General features: G+C 35.7%; 1 protein-coding gene across 4 annotated transcripts in view; it reads right to left on the bottom strand.

The window, feature by feature from the left end:
- LOC105831101 (rap guanine nucleotide exchange factor 2) overlaps positions 1-15,142 on the bottom strand; it is a 135,242-nt gene that overhangs the window by 93,293 nt on the left and 26,807 nt on the right. For all 4 annotated transcript variants that reach the window (XM_036283494.1, XM_036283491.1, XM_036283493.1 and 1 more), the window contains exons 2-4: positions 11,797-12,261; positions 5,990-6,117; positions 3,198-3,281 (exon numbers count right to left, since the gene is read on the bottom strand). In XM_036283494.1, the coding sequence (XP_036139387.1) occupies positions 3,198-3,281; positions 5,990-6,117; positions 11,797-11,865 (281 nt within the window). In that variant the 5' untranslated portion in view covers positions 11,866-12,261. The remainder of the gene's footprint in view (positions 1-3,197; positions 3,282-5,989; positions 6,118-11,796; positions 12,262-15,142) is intronic.

A 15,142-nucleotide genomic window follows, 5' to 3' on the forward strand; every position in this document is an offset into this window, starting at 1 on the left:
CTCTCTCTCTCTCTCTCTCTCTTGCTCTCTCTCGTTCTGATACCGTCTCTGTCATACCAGACTACTCGCTTTAAGTAGGATGTCCTCGTCTCTCCCCTTTCACCCTCACTCTTCAATCTGACCGATCTCTTCTCTGCCATTTATACCGAAGTACCTTTCGGGTGAGTTCGTAAATTTTCGACACGAACGACAAAGAGAAGGTTAACGAAATGAAAGACTACAGATCAGGATAGAAAAAAAGACAAAAGAAAGAGAAGACACAATGGGAATTAAAAAGTATAATTAAATAACATAAATATAATAATATAATACTATTTAAAAAAAGATAAGACAGGAAAAAAAATGAAAAACAAAATGTAGAACCGTAATATACAACTAAAGAAAAAAAAATTATTAAAAAGTGTCAGTTCTTTCACCGAAATGTTAAATTACAAGATCTGGAAAAGATCAATGGAGTTCACTGTCTTAAGATATCTATAAGAATTCTGTGTCTTAAGATAAAAGTTTCTTTAGAACATTGTATTCGGGATAAATAAATGAATAAAAAAAGTAGATATACAATGCAAGACGAATGAGCACAGAGACAGGAAGAAAAAGACGTGAGATTAAGAGACAACAAGAGAGAAGTGTCATTTCGTCATCGCAGAGAGGCGAGAAATGGTGACACCGGTAACGAGAAGGAGACGGACAATAAAAAGAGCGACGGAGAAAAGACGACAAACACGGAGACGGTGGGAAAGAGCGGAGTTAAAATGAGAAAGAGAGAAAAAGAAATAGAGAGAGAGAGAGAGAGAGAGAGAGAGAGAGAGAGAGGGGCAAACGGGGATAGAGGAAGCGAGGAACGTAAGGGGGAGTCCCGAAGGGAACGAGAGGAGAAGGTTCTCTCCCACGTAACCACGCCCCACGTTCGCCGACAGATTTTTACGTGCAGAACGGAGGAGGGAGAGAGGCAATCCATGGGTCGCCAGAGTGCGGCCCTCGTTTGCACCATGAAACACATCTCCCCCTCTCACTCGCCTTCCTCTAGCCAAGGTGGAAATGCATGCGGCGCGTACACGCACAGAACGTCGCCCGGAGTTTTCCTCCCCTCGGAAATACGCTCGCGCGATACGCTCGAGCTGAGACACGCTAGAGCAACGTCGCGAGTTTGCTCCATCATTGGGGAGGATTCCGACAATCGGGAGAAGGCCGAGGGGGAGAGCGAGAGGGAGAGGGAAACGAGGAAACGGCGCATTAAAACGGTCATAGATTAATTTGTTGAAATTTGTCGGAATCGGGCACCGATGCGCCTTCCTCCCTCATGATAGTGCTCGCGCGCGCGGTCGGCCGCGTCCCTCTCGTCGCCATCGTCATCGTCGCATGCCCGTCTATGCACACCAGAAAGAGCGTTCCACCAAGCGGCAACCGAGCGTGTGATGGCCGCGGATAATAAGCGCTCCACATTCCCTTTTTTTTCCGCGGGCGGCATCGCGCGCCAGTAAAGAAGCGCCCGTCGCGCACGAGCGTGTGTGCCTTCCGCTTAAGCAGCCTCTTTAAGCGGAAGAAACAAAATAAAACATCGATTTAGTTATATCACACAGTATCCCCGCCGTATGCTAAACACGGAAGTTTCAGCCTAGTCCTTTAAACAGTATCATAATCCTTTAGTCCTTGTTTAGCATTTTTAAAATCTAAATATAAGTTTTTTTTTTTTTTAATGAATGTACATTATAATTTTTATATTTTAATTGTCAGTGATCGTAAACAAGATGAGTTTACTTTTCATGTTGTTAAATTATACTTTTTTTTCATTTTATAAATATATATAAAAATTGAACGATATTTGTCGGTTAAAAGAGAAATCAATTATCATGAATTCAAGAAATCAATTCATGAATCTCTATATGCATATGAATGAGGAACCGCTACGTTCGAACAAATAAAACGACAACAAAAGCTCAAAGAAAGCTGTTCCGAATTTAAGCACTTTACTCTGAATGTCTGAATAGCACGATTAATGAAAATTTCCGCGGTTTGAAAGGAATACTGGGAAAGAAAATTGCGACCATAACCCTGACGGAAAGAAGCCAATTTAACGAGCGCTTTGCATCTGCATGCGACATACGCTGTGTCTCGAAATAACGTCGCACGAATTACACGACCATTAATCCATTAGCTACGGCGTTACGCTATGACGAACATCCCTAAACGCGACGATATAAGCTTTATACGCTCATTATAACTCTGCTTATCGAGTTTAACGTGGGAGAACAGTGATGAAACGTTCCATTATGTACAAAGTTTCGGAAAGCAAACTTGTTTTCTAATAATATAAACAAGAAAATTTCAATACTTAATCATTCGTTACATTATCTTAACTAAACGATATAAAATCTTCTGAAATAGAGGTAGATTATGATTTTATAACTTTCTCCCATTAAACTGAGCAATAATAATGAAACTTGAAACAACAATTTCTGAGTTAAAGCAATTAAAGTAATTTTTTTAAACAAACACTACGTTTTTTAATAAAAGTAAAAAACAGTCCTATCTTTCGAAAATGTTACTAATAATAATTTTATTTATTAATAATAATTATATTAATAATAATAATTTTCAAAAGAACGTATATTAGCATAGATGATTTAAAACGCACCTGGTATCACGGAAATGCAATGTACGTATTACGATGAATTTTTAGATTCCCCACGTAAAACGCATTCGGTATATTAGAAAGCAAAAAGAAAGATATGACGACGTCATATTGTTGAAAAGATGTCACGCATACGGAGTATCTGATCGCGGTAAAGCACGCTACTATTTTGTGCATCATACAAACGTTTTCGTTAGAGCGCGCGTTTTCGTGTAGAAGACAAATCTTCCACAACGAATATTCCCTTATGATTATACGACCTACATCGGATTGTGAATAACCTCAGTTTTACGGAAATGTTTATGTCTAAAAATACGCGCGACCTTTTCTCCCTATTTTGACTTTTGCGCGTAACTGTGAGACCAGAATAGCGCCGAATTATTAAAAAGTCAATTAAACGCGCATACGTCAAGAGAAAGTTCATCGTCGTGCTTTCTCACGTGATGAATCTGACTGTAGAAAAAAAAAATGGGAACGAGAGATAATATCGTTCCACAGAGAAGTTTTTTTGTCTCGTGAGACAAAAATATATATTCACTGATGTAAAATTGTGTATAAGTCCTACCTTGAACGGGGGAGAAACATGGACCCATCGATAAATACAGAGCCGGAGAGAAGTATGTACCAACTTGTGGCCAACTCGCCGGTGCTGAAAATCATAATTTTTTTTAATTGCTTTCGGTATACATTATACATTATCGATAAATTTACTTACTAAAAAAATAAATAAAACACAGAAGAATAGTTTAAATATAAAGTTTAAGACAAAAGTGTTCATAGAATAATCACTGAAACATTAATAATTAAAAATCGATATTTATGATCGCGGGGGGATTAAATTTTTCATTAAAAATCTTCTCACAATTAATTACCTTTCTCGTAAAATTTTTTTTCTTATTCGTAAAAGTATAATAAAAGTAATATGATACAAGAACAAGCTTATACATATATGATATACATAAGTTATACATGAAAATATTTTATACAAAATGTCTTAGATCTATTATGATAACTGTTAATGGTTTCAATAAATTCCTGAAATTATTTTAAAATAAAAATTTTAGTATTAAAATACTGATTAATTATATTAATTTTTATAAAAATTTTAAAACTAATTAAATTGTCCGACATTTGCATGCTTAAACATATCGCACAATAAACCGATTTATAAACATTAATCCTACTTTCAAAACTGTTGTAATTTTATGTGAAACAGTGGTTCCAATTGTGGATCGAGTTCTAATTACAGATTAAATTTGCGAAATTAAATATTGTGCAGACATACACATATTAATAAAATTACAGAAAATTTACGTTATTCTTTAATTCTTTTGTAATAATTGTAACATAAAATCAAGTTCTCAATTATTGCTGATGTGTAGGAAAAAAAGCGGAAAGTTAATTTTAATAATCTCTCTAATAAGCTCCCAAATATTTTTTTAATTATTTCTTGAAATTCTGATACTCTTAATAGATTGTATTTAATACATTACATTAAACATGTAATAACGTATATTAATATACATTAACATACGTTTATTTATGCTAACCCATAATTGGGACTTATGCATAAACATTTATTCAAAATCGGTTTATTATATATATATATATATTATATATAATATTTTCTCTTTAAAATAATATTTACTACATTGACAATACATAATAATTTTTAAAAATATTTGTTCATTAAATTTACACAAATTAATAAAAATTATTTTACCCTAAAATGACCGAATTGAGCCGTCACTTTACTCTTTATATACATTCTCCTATTCTTATTTGGGATAAAATCAGATTGTATAGCATGTGTTGGTGAATGAACGTATTCGATTATTCTATTATTGACATTCGTTTCCATTAGAATCCTAAAGATCAAAGAAGCGCAAATTCATTCCTACTTCTTTCTGATTGGTCGGTTAACCCGTCATGTCACGCACACAACATGTAAGTTTGTGTTTGTTGTTTTTAATGTAAGGATACACGTGATGCGGCATGGTAGGAGTAAAGTTTGCGCCTCTCTGGTTTTTAGGACTCTAAGGAATTCGACATGTTGGATTGGGAGACTGTAACCGTAACCGGCTGAATCGAGTACGTGATTGGTCAAAACCTTACTGTTCCGTCTTACAGAAAGTCTGTGCCACAGACCTAATTTCCCTTCATCACTTGCCATCACTTGATGACGATTCGCAGATTCGCACGTCGTACACTTCTCATTCATAAGTAACTAATGCAGCCAGTAACGACATCTGTAGTCACGACTTCGTAAGTTTCTTTTACGATACATGTGAAAGAAATATCGTGACTCGATAAGATTTCGCGACATTACCATACTGTCGATAAAGAAGATTTCTTCCAGATTTAAGTAAACATCTGAAGGTACGTATAATGTGTATCACTACAATTCAATTTCACGTGATGATACAGTCGTCACATTTTACATATAGTACGGATACGATTGCATATGTATATGTACATACAAACAAGCATATGGCTCCATTCATAAGTTACGTCAAGAATTGACATGTCAAAATTTTTTGATTCTTTTTTCACAAAACTTTTCTTAAATATACTCAAAATTGTAATTATAATAACGTGTTTAATTCTATGTTTTCAACATAAAAAATATAAATTGGACTAAAATTCAAAAAATGCTCCAGTTTTATAATATTTTAAAATTTCATACAATTCTTTTGGAAACAATAAAATGCTTAAACACACGCATAATAAGATCTGCGGCTTTCATTTTGAAATACGAATTAACATTTTAGCTCTTCTATTTAAAAGCACTTAAATCTGAACTTTCCTTATTATTAATTTATGCTGAAATTTAATTAATACGTTTTCAATGTTCATTTTTAAGATAAAAAGACATTGTCCTACATCCAAATGTATCGGTCTTTTTAATCCAAAAATATCAGTTGCTCTAATTTTAAAATAAGACGTAAATAGAGAACGCTGGTAAATAAAGAAATCAATAACTGGCAACTCTCCCAGATTATCCTAGAAAAGTTCCACAATAACGGAACTTTGGACCATATATAAAAGCGTCTTTATCTTTTAGAAAGATGTGCTTCAATTTTTGCAAAATTTCTGTAACTTTTTAAATTACGATGTATTTTTACGTTAAAACATAGATATCTCTTTAAAACTTTTTTTTAACCAAATATATATTTTTTCATTTTGTTGAAAATAACTAAAAATTGTTGACGCAATATTTGACATGCAATGTGGATTTAAAAGTATCTTTTTAATTACATACACCTTTCTGTTTAAAAATTGATTACAAAATCGTTTGTACAAATCTGACTGAATAATCTCATATTTCCACGTGCCCAAAGTACATGCGATACTTACTAGTAGAGGACATGATTCGCATGATGTCTCTCGTAACGTACGATCTTGCAGAGCCCGCGAAGAACCGAGTCTCTGCACGGACGCAATGCCTCCAGACCCAGTAGCCCATAGTATATGATCTGCAGATCCTGAAAACAGAACAACAAGAAATAAAATAATGCGAGTGACCGCGATCCAAGGCCCAGCACGAAAGCACTTGCTTGCACACGTGTTTTCTAATCGGTATCATCGCGCGCATCTTTCGCGACCGGCCGTCGCGTTCAGTTTAGCAGTAAATTACAGTTGCAAAGCTAAAGTAATCGTCACGAACTCAATTTGCCACATTACCTCGCAGTGCGATCTATTTATTGGTAATGTAGGGCACGCAACGGCAAAACTTGTCGGCCGGTGTATCCGTAACTCGCGGCAGTAAATCGGCGTGTAAAAGTGATCTTACAAATTCTCGCGAACAAGAAAACAAACCGTGCATTTGCCTTACGCTATTTCTATCCGTTTCACGTTCTGCGGAAGCTGGTTCGTACATTTCAAACTTCCGCATCCGTTGCCTACTGTGCGATTTTCAATTAAACATATCACATAAATATACGTCTGTGATCTATTCCAAGCATTCATCGAATTAAAAGCGATTAATTCTTTCACTTCTTACGGCAGTTTGAAAAAAACTTCATTAATATTTCAGTAATGTACAAACCATATGAACGATGTAAAGAAATAAAACCCACTATTAATAATACGAAGCAATAGCATTTCTCCAAATTGTTGTATATATTTTAGAAGGAAGAAAGTTTATACATAAACAATATAAATTATTACATCTAAAATATTAAATCTAAAATATATGAATTAATAGATGGAGAAAACTTTATTGGATCAAAACGAATCTTGATGATTAAAACTATTTCTTGTGCGAATCTTGTACAATTTCTCCAGTAAAATACTATAATAGAATACAAAATTTTCTGAGAGAAAGTTCTTGAAAGACTTAATGAACAATGCTCTCAAATGCGTAATTGAGATGTAGAATAATTTCCATCGAATAATGTCTTTATTTTTAGATATTAATATTTTTTAAATGTTTTCAGCAAAGCATGAACTATTAGAGATGATAGCATTAATATTACATCTTATTAGCAGGAAAATATTATATAGATTAATATGTTCGTAAAGCTCAACAATAGTAATTTATAATACTGGAGGTTTTTAACAAGCTTTATATGCTGTTTTTAATACTTTTTTTAACAATTTAAAACTTTTCTGAAAGCTCAGATTTAACAGCTCAAAACAACATTACAAAAAAACCAATATTATTATTGCTTGCCACTCTGGGGGCTAAAATCAAAACTCATCCTTTGAGATCCCAAAGTGTCAGACGGCGAAGTTAACGGTGCAAACTCGCGCTCCACACTTTGCACGTATCGAGGGAGTTGCAGTAACCCTAATGTTCACGCGTGGCAACTTTGATCCGTATACCAAATTATTGCAAATCTAATTACCCTTGAGTCATCTTCGTTAGATACGCGGGCGGGACCGTCGCACAATTTCACGCTGGATTGCTGATCGAAGAGAGAGAGAGAGAAAGGACTTGCCTATCCATCCATCCATCTATCCCGACGGGACGTGCGCGCGTTTCTAACTCTAGGGCCAACTCTCATCGGCGCCGTTTCGTCTGGGTTGTTTGCGAACGCCGACCGCAATCAACGTTGTGCCACGCGAGAGGCGGTGTACCTACCGATCCGCGTGGCGCCGCTGTCGATTCGAAACATGCGACGATACCAATTTCGCTCGGTTAATTTCGAAAATGTCTCTCACCGCGGTAATTACATTTTCCCGTACGATTATGAACGAATTATGCGGCCTGCGTTCGAAACGCGCGCGATGTGTATGTACCTACAGCAGCGGTTTCCGGTGTATCCCGATTTTTGCGTTTACGTCCGCGGTGAACTGCAATCATGCTTCTTGCGCACAAGCTTCAGCCACGTTTATCTCAAAATGCTTATCTCGTGTCTGTCGTGAATTCTTATTAATTATATATTTTTATTATTGTACAATGTTTTTAGAATATTTATACATATGTAGTAGAAGCTTTGAGAGAAATAAAAATGTAAGCGACTTTATTGAGCTCATAGATTATAGAGAATGAGAAGTGAAAACGATATTAAAATAAGTTATTAATTCAAATTATGCAACAAGTTTGTACGCTACACGCTCATTTTTCGTATATTAAATTTTAATAATTCACATAATTACATTTTACATCTTTAATATTTATTTTATTATTGTACAGTATTTTATAATAGAATTATACAGCAAAACCTTTGAAAAATATAAAAATGTAAGCGACATTGTTGAACTAATATAAATCGTAGAGAATGAGAATAAAAATATCATATATTATAAGATAAGTTATTAACTCAAATTATACAACAAGCGTTCGTTTTATTACATTACAAGCCCAATTTTTGTATATAAATTTCAATAATTCACGTAATTGCATTTTAATCTTTAACTCGACGTCTACTATCTCAACTGCGGAGAATCATGGCCCGCATCACGACGCGAGTGAACTCGGGAGGATTTATAAAACTGGAATTAAGTGTCGCCAGATGTGATGCAGATAGTATAGCGTGGGACAAACTCCCGAGGGAGTCGAAACGAGATTATAAATATGCGCGAACGTGTATACGGCTAAGTATCTCCTCGAGAATACGTACGCCGCTCTGGGGTGTCTGAGAACGTTTCGCACGCAAAAGGGAACGGACTCTCGCTCGACTTTGCCAGTCGGCGCGCGATCTCGCGCGGACTCTTTTTCTTCCTTTTTCGCACGAAAAGTGGAGCGAACACCGGACGACCTTCGCGTACGGATCGCACGGTGCGCGCCTCATGTCCCGTGAGATTTTAAAGGGACTTTCCACTCGCCGGAGTGGACGTAAATCTGAATTATTGTTGCCGTGTGTCAAAAGTGCCGTCCGCGTCGTGCGAGCCCCAAGTTTTCCGACTGTTCCGGAGAGTTATGCATAGTTTATTATGAGACACGCGACGCCGTCGTGCAATCGGAACCCGCTCGTCGTCTTACAATCGGAACATTCGCTATCTCCGAAATTCTTATGTTATGTATTTATTAGTTGCGTCTGGAGAAAACGATAGCGCATAAAGCGTATTATATCTTATCTACGTACGCTCCTTTTTCTTCGTATGAAGCATTTTGAAGAGAGACTATAAATTATCATTAGCTTCTCTTTACGCAAGCATGCAGAGATAAAACGTGTTATTTGAATAACAATTGTTTTATCATGTCGCTGGCATAGACAGAGAATACGAGATTCACGAAGAACTAAACAATTAAATATAATGGCGGCTTGTATATAGAGCTTTTGACAATATGTATTGAATTGCTTCAATACATTCTAGAAAATTCTTGAAACGCGCCGTTAAAAAATATTTTATTATAAAATGATACTCTGTTAATCTTTCCTTTTTTCATGATGGTTTCTCTAAAATTCACCTAGCAATTTATTTATTAATATAATATTTTTTGCGAAAAATAAAAGTCCAAAAATTACATACACAAAGTATTTTTAGAATTTATTAAGAATTTTCGTGAGTTTTATTCAAAATTTAAGATTAGAAAATTTTTTAACACGGCTTTAAAATATATTTATTTTATTATATTTTTAATGTTTCTTATAATCGTACAATCATAAAGAAGAGCCACTTAAGTTTTGTATATTAAATTGGGGTAGGTACTAAAAATAAATAGTATGAACTAAATATGTCATATAACGATCCAGAATACATGATACTAACGCTACGAAAGCCCAAAATTCAAAAGATGACACACGCCAAATGGAACAATGTACCGTCTTCTATATCGTCACTAATTTTAAATAAAAACTTGCAGGTCACACGAGAATATATGTGTATATGCCATATTTATTACTGATCAATTTTAATTGATTAAGAAAAAAATGACTAAAGAAATAATTTTATCAAAAAAAAAAATAAAAATTAAATTTAAAATTTTCCGTAAGTTTCCCCCGAGTATCATTAAAATTTCATAAAAATCCATTATTTTCAAAAAATTAATTTCCTGAAAATTAAAAATTGTTCCGATAGTAAACACTAATATACCTAGCAATTCGTCGGATAAAGAACGATACCAGCGAAGGTTCATTAACTTGCATCATTAACGATGGCGCAACATGTTGTCGAAACTTTCTAAGAAAGTATATTGACCGTCGTGCATGTCGTGACAATAATTAGTATAAACACGACAAGTCATCGATTTCCGCGTTCCAATAAAACAAGTATCACAAGAGTGAAAATTTCCATCCGGTATTCTCGATAAATGACATTCTACTCAGCCGGAAAACAAATGTCATATACATAGATGTATTTTTAATTCATTCTAGACGAACATTTATTTAATTAGAAACCCATGTTCGTTTTCTCTGAAAAACTGATGAAAAATTTTCCGTATAAAGAAGTATGAATTGATTCTATACCGAGAGCCGCATACGGTTGAGAATTTGTTTGCGTTGTTTGTATCGGAAGATGCGTTCCCAGAGATTCGACCTCATAATTAAGAGAGTGTTCTTTCTCTTTGTACTCTAGTCGCACGCGTATGCTATCGCGAGATGTTCACGACCTAGCGGTGCAATGAATATGTTGCTGTTATACTTTCTAAGACTATTATCAGTCTACACGATCTACGATGCACGTGTTTCTTCGGAAACATCCTTCATGTACCGTTGATACGTTTCTCCACGGATTACTACTTAATTTATCGTACTACTAATAAGTAGATGCCTACGCATACACATTACACATTCGATACGTTAACGCGACAATTAATTAACCAGAAAAAACAATAAAAAATTGGACAAAAAAAGAAAGAAATTGAAAAATATGCTCTGTTCCGTAACTTGGTTAAATACCATGAAAGACAAATATTTGACTAATTAAAGCTCGAAGGAATGAAATAAAATCTGGATCACGGAATACTTTTTAAATAAGCACGATTCATATTTTTCTTCACAGCATGTTCTCATAAGTAAAAATAAAGAATCTCTATATTGTTTTAATATCAAATGTATTCACTAAACAAGCCATCAATAAATAATTATTAAAATATGTTCATATTTCATATTGTGAAAAAGCTCTCGAGGATCTAATCTCATTGGTGATTCGCAATTTCGTCGTATTTTACTTTTCTCAATAAACATGAAATAATTAATAATTGAAGACTAGGACTTTACGGAAGATTCACAGGAAGAATGTTATCTCGATTACGTAAAACTAACAGAAGGTTGATAGTTTGGAAAGTTCAGATTGCCTCAAGATGCCAACGAGAACCTTTGACCTTTACGTCGTTGTGAATGTACGCGTTTACATAGTCGAATGCATATAATGTGTATAATCGCGCGGCTATACACTCTCACAATTCTGCACTACGTTCATTACACTGAGAGAAAAAAGTTATTAATTTTACAAAATTTTTCAACTTGATTAGATTTTTTTAGTTCAAGTATTAAAATTAAATGCATACATACTTAATACTTAATCAATACTATTTCATTAATACTACTTCCTATTTAAGTTAAAAGCATAGATATTTGAACTGAAGAAATTTAATCAAATTGAAAAATTTACCTAAATCAATAACTTCTTCCTCGGTGTACATAAATGAAGAAGCTAATAATATGTTCATATATATATTCATAAAATTGCTCGCCAATTTGGTCTACGTCCAATTCAATTTCCTTAAAGAAACTTCAAAAGTTAGGGGGATAACAATAATTTACACTCACCTGGAGGGTTCGTCTTTCTGGATCACGGCAAAGAGCCCGAACAAAATGTGGATCCAAGTAGTCCGTCATAATAAGCCCGCAAGATTATAGCACAGTCCTTTTCTTAACTGCTCTCGCGTAGTTCCGTGTCTTGCTCAAATACTCGTTCCTGAACATTGCCGTCACCCTCGATCGGAGGGGCGACGTTCGATGATTTCAATGACGTACGCGCGACACCGTGTCTATCATTGGTGAAACGAGCTGTTCTCTATCATCTTATCAGTCGTCACAAGACACGTTGATTTCTCCTTTTACGAGGATATTTCCGGATATCATCATCAATTGGATCACGGGCGATACGTAAACTTTACAGTCGCGGAAATCGCGGGATATCCCTGTGGAAAGACGTCTTGGCGCATTTCCGGCATATCTAACAGCCACGGCGTGGGCGCCTTTCTCGATTTCGTCGATCGTATATACGGGATTCTGCAACAAAAAGACAGATAGAAAGTGTAAGTAGGAAAAATAAATTTGGCATGCTATTCGCGTCTCGCAAAGGCAAACATATCATTTTACGCTGAACACAATCAATGTTCCTTCTCCTCTTTTCTTTTCAACTTGTCTACTTTGTTTCTTTTTTGGTAAATCTCAAATGACTATAAGCACTTCCTTAAGAAAATGATTAATGAGCTTTCCTCGTGGTGAAAAATACGATTAATCTCTCCCCCGTGCAGATTTGAATTTCTCAGTGACGATAAAAAGCACCGTTACGAATCGCGGGACATGCAGGTAGAATTATAAACGTCGCGGATCGGAAGTCGCTCGTTAAGGTGCACCTGCAAATGTGCAACATGCATCGACCAAACTGGAAACGTCAGCATGTTGACCTTTAACTCCTTCACGGCCAGAAGAAATCAGTGGAAATTACGCCTTGGAACGTCGTCAGCACATCAATTAATAATCTTATATCAATAATTTGCAGTAAATCTATATATAAATTCACGTGTCGTTAAAAATTTAAGTAATTAAATAAATAATAATAAACTACACAGGTCTTTTCAATATTAAATTATGTGTAATCAAACATTAATTCAAATGTATCGAAATATATATTTTGTACATAGAAAAAATGATTTCTTTGAATAGTTTTTTTTCATTCCTTCATTTAGATTTACTTATTTTATTTGCTTTATTCAAATAACATAATGTTATATACAAACATTATCTTATTGACAGAAAAGTATTGTTTCATTGATAATCAAACAGTTTATTATTAGTAAATAATAAAATAATTATACTCGTTTCTTCAAATAAACAGTTTTGTTTGACTATTCCAAAGTAAATTTCCTTTGTTTTTAATAAATGTTACCAAATTTAAAGAAATCTTTATCTCCGTGCAATAAAATCATACAAATTTCTATTACACGTAATGAGATAATCTAAATATAAAAAATATAAATCACGCGCGTTTTGGTAGAAAATTTATAGCTATACATAAAAAATAAATAAACTAAATAAATCAATATTTGTGTTACAACACAAGTTGAATAAGAAAAAAAGACATTGCGCGTTACATAAGTAGAGAGCCTCTGCGGAAGAGGGAATTTAGATTCCATCGATTCCAAAAATCATTTTTTACGAAACGCAAAGAATGAGGGAGTTACGCGATCCTCAATTTCCGAAGCCATCTTCCGACCTTGGATAGGTAACGTCACGCGAGACACGTACCTTAACTACCTTGAAAGCGGTAAGTCGAGGTCGTGCAAGTACTCCCGGTGCTGCGTTCAGCACCCATGAACCCGACAAACGTATTTTAGAGGTTCTTGATCCTCGAGGAACGGGACTGGGTCTCGCTTCGATTGGATCGGGCACTTGAGAATTTATCTGATTATTGCGCGACAGCGATTTTTAATTTAAACTTTTTTCATCACCCGCGCGTAACACACCACTCGCAATTCTCACATCCATAATAACGTAAAATTACTCGATACTTATACATTGAAAAAAATCTTGATGAATTAATCGGAAATCTGGTAGGTTCAACCAGAATCTGATTGAACCTACCAGATTTCTAATTAATTCAACAAGACTCTTTTTTTTACAGTAATACTATAAATATTACAATGTATACTATACATGCTACAGTTGTTTACTGTAAAATGTCTTTACGTAATGTGAAATATCTTCGAGATTTTTTGCATAAATAGATTCCGCGCCGGTTTAGCCATCGCTATACGGGAAGAGGATAATTTTAGACGTGCGGACTAGCAACTTTTAAATGGTCAAGAACAAGTGGAAGATTTCGCTTCTTGATTGAAAGGAGACGAAAATAACTCGTCGGACGCGGACAAGACAAAATCGATCACGACCTCGAGTATATTCAATCCTATCTCAGTCTGGTGTTTCGCGTATTTCTTCCATTCGCCTGCAATCTCGCTTAAAAAAAGAACTTTATAACGCGCTGTCGCGCTGTCGAAAGGATTCCACGGTATTCATGTATTATTTCTCTGTTCGCCAATCGATTCTGTCGTTCGAGAATATTCTCCTCTCATTAACCCATTATCCATCGGCAGAACAGTTCAAGGTTCTAATTTGTAAAATATTTCATTGTACACCGCGAGACGAATTCTAAAAGAAAAAAAATTTACACCGTATTCGATTTGTTTGCAGGCAACAAACAAATTATTGAATATAACCGTCCGTTTTTTCCCCACGATACAGCGATATCAGAGGCACCGTAATCATTTCTAAAGGTGATCTCCGAATCACCATACGCCACCATTCAACAGAATTTCCCTCCATCTAAACAAATTATCATTTGAATTGCGCGCGTATGCCGAAACTTATTTACCGGCTGCCACGTCGCGTAAACCTTCACACGCGAATGTACGAGGGAGAGAAAGCAATCTATTAGGGATAAAAGCCGTGTGTATGCGAGCGAGGGAACATTTCGAAGGAGCTGCCACGACGGGATAGAGTACGGGGGGAAAGGGAAGAAGAAGAAGAAGAAGCGCGGAGCTTCGCCGGCCTTGCGGATCGTTTCTGTTTAGCTTTCGTACTACTTGTTTTTCCCCCTCTTCATCGTCGTCGTCGTACTCTTCTTCTTCTTCTTCTTTTCCCGCCCGACCGGCTCGTTCTTTCTCCCCTTCGCTGAAAGAAACTCGCTGAGTCCGCGTCTCCCGTCTTCGCCGACGACCGCCTATGCACCGCGAAGCGAAACGCCGTTAAACAAAAGCCCCGCGCCGCGCGCGAAGAGTAGTTCAGGCGCGTATATCAATTTACTAATCGCGCTCGATCATCGACCGACGTCGAGTTACCAACGCGTAACGATCCGTAATTGACGATGGGGGCTGGGCGGGATTGATGC

The sequence above is a fragment of the Monomorium pharaonis genome, chromosome 2 (assembly GCF_013373865.1).
Source record: "Monomorium pharaonis isolate MP-MQ-018 chromosome 2, ASM1337386v2, whole genome shotgun sequence".
Taxonomy (NCBI): Eukaryota; Metazoa; Arthropoda; class Insecta; order Hymenoptera; family Formicidae; genus Monomorium; species Monomorium pharaonis.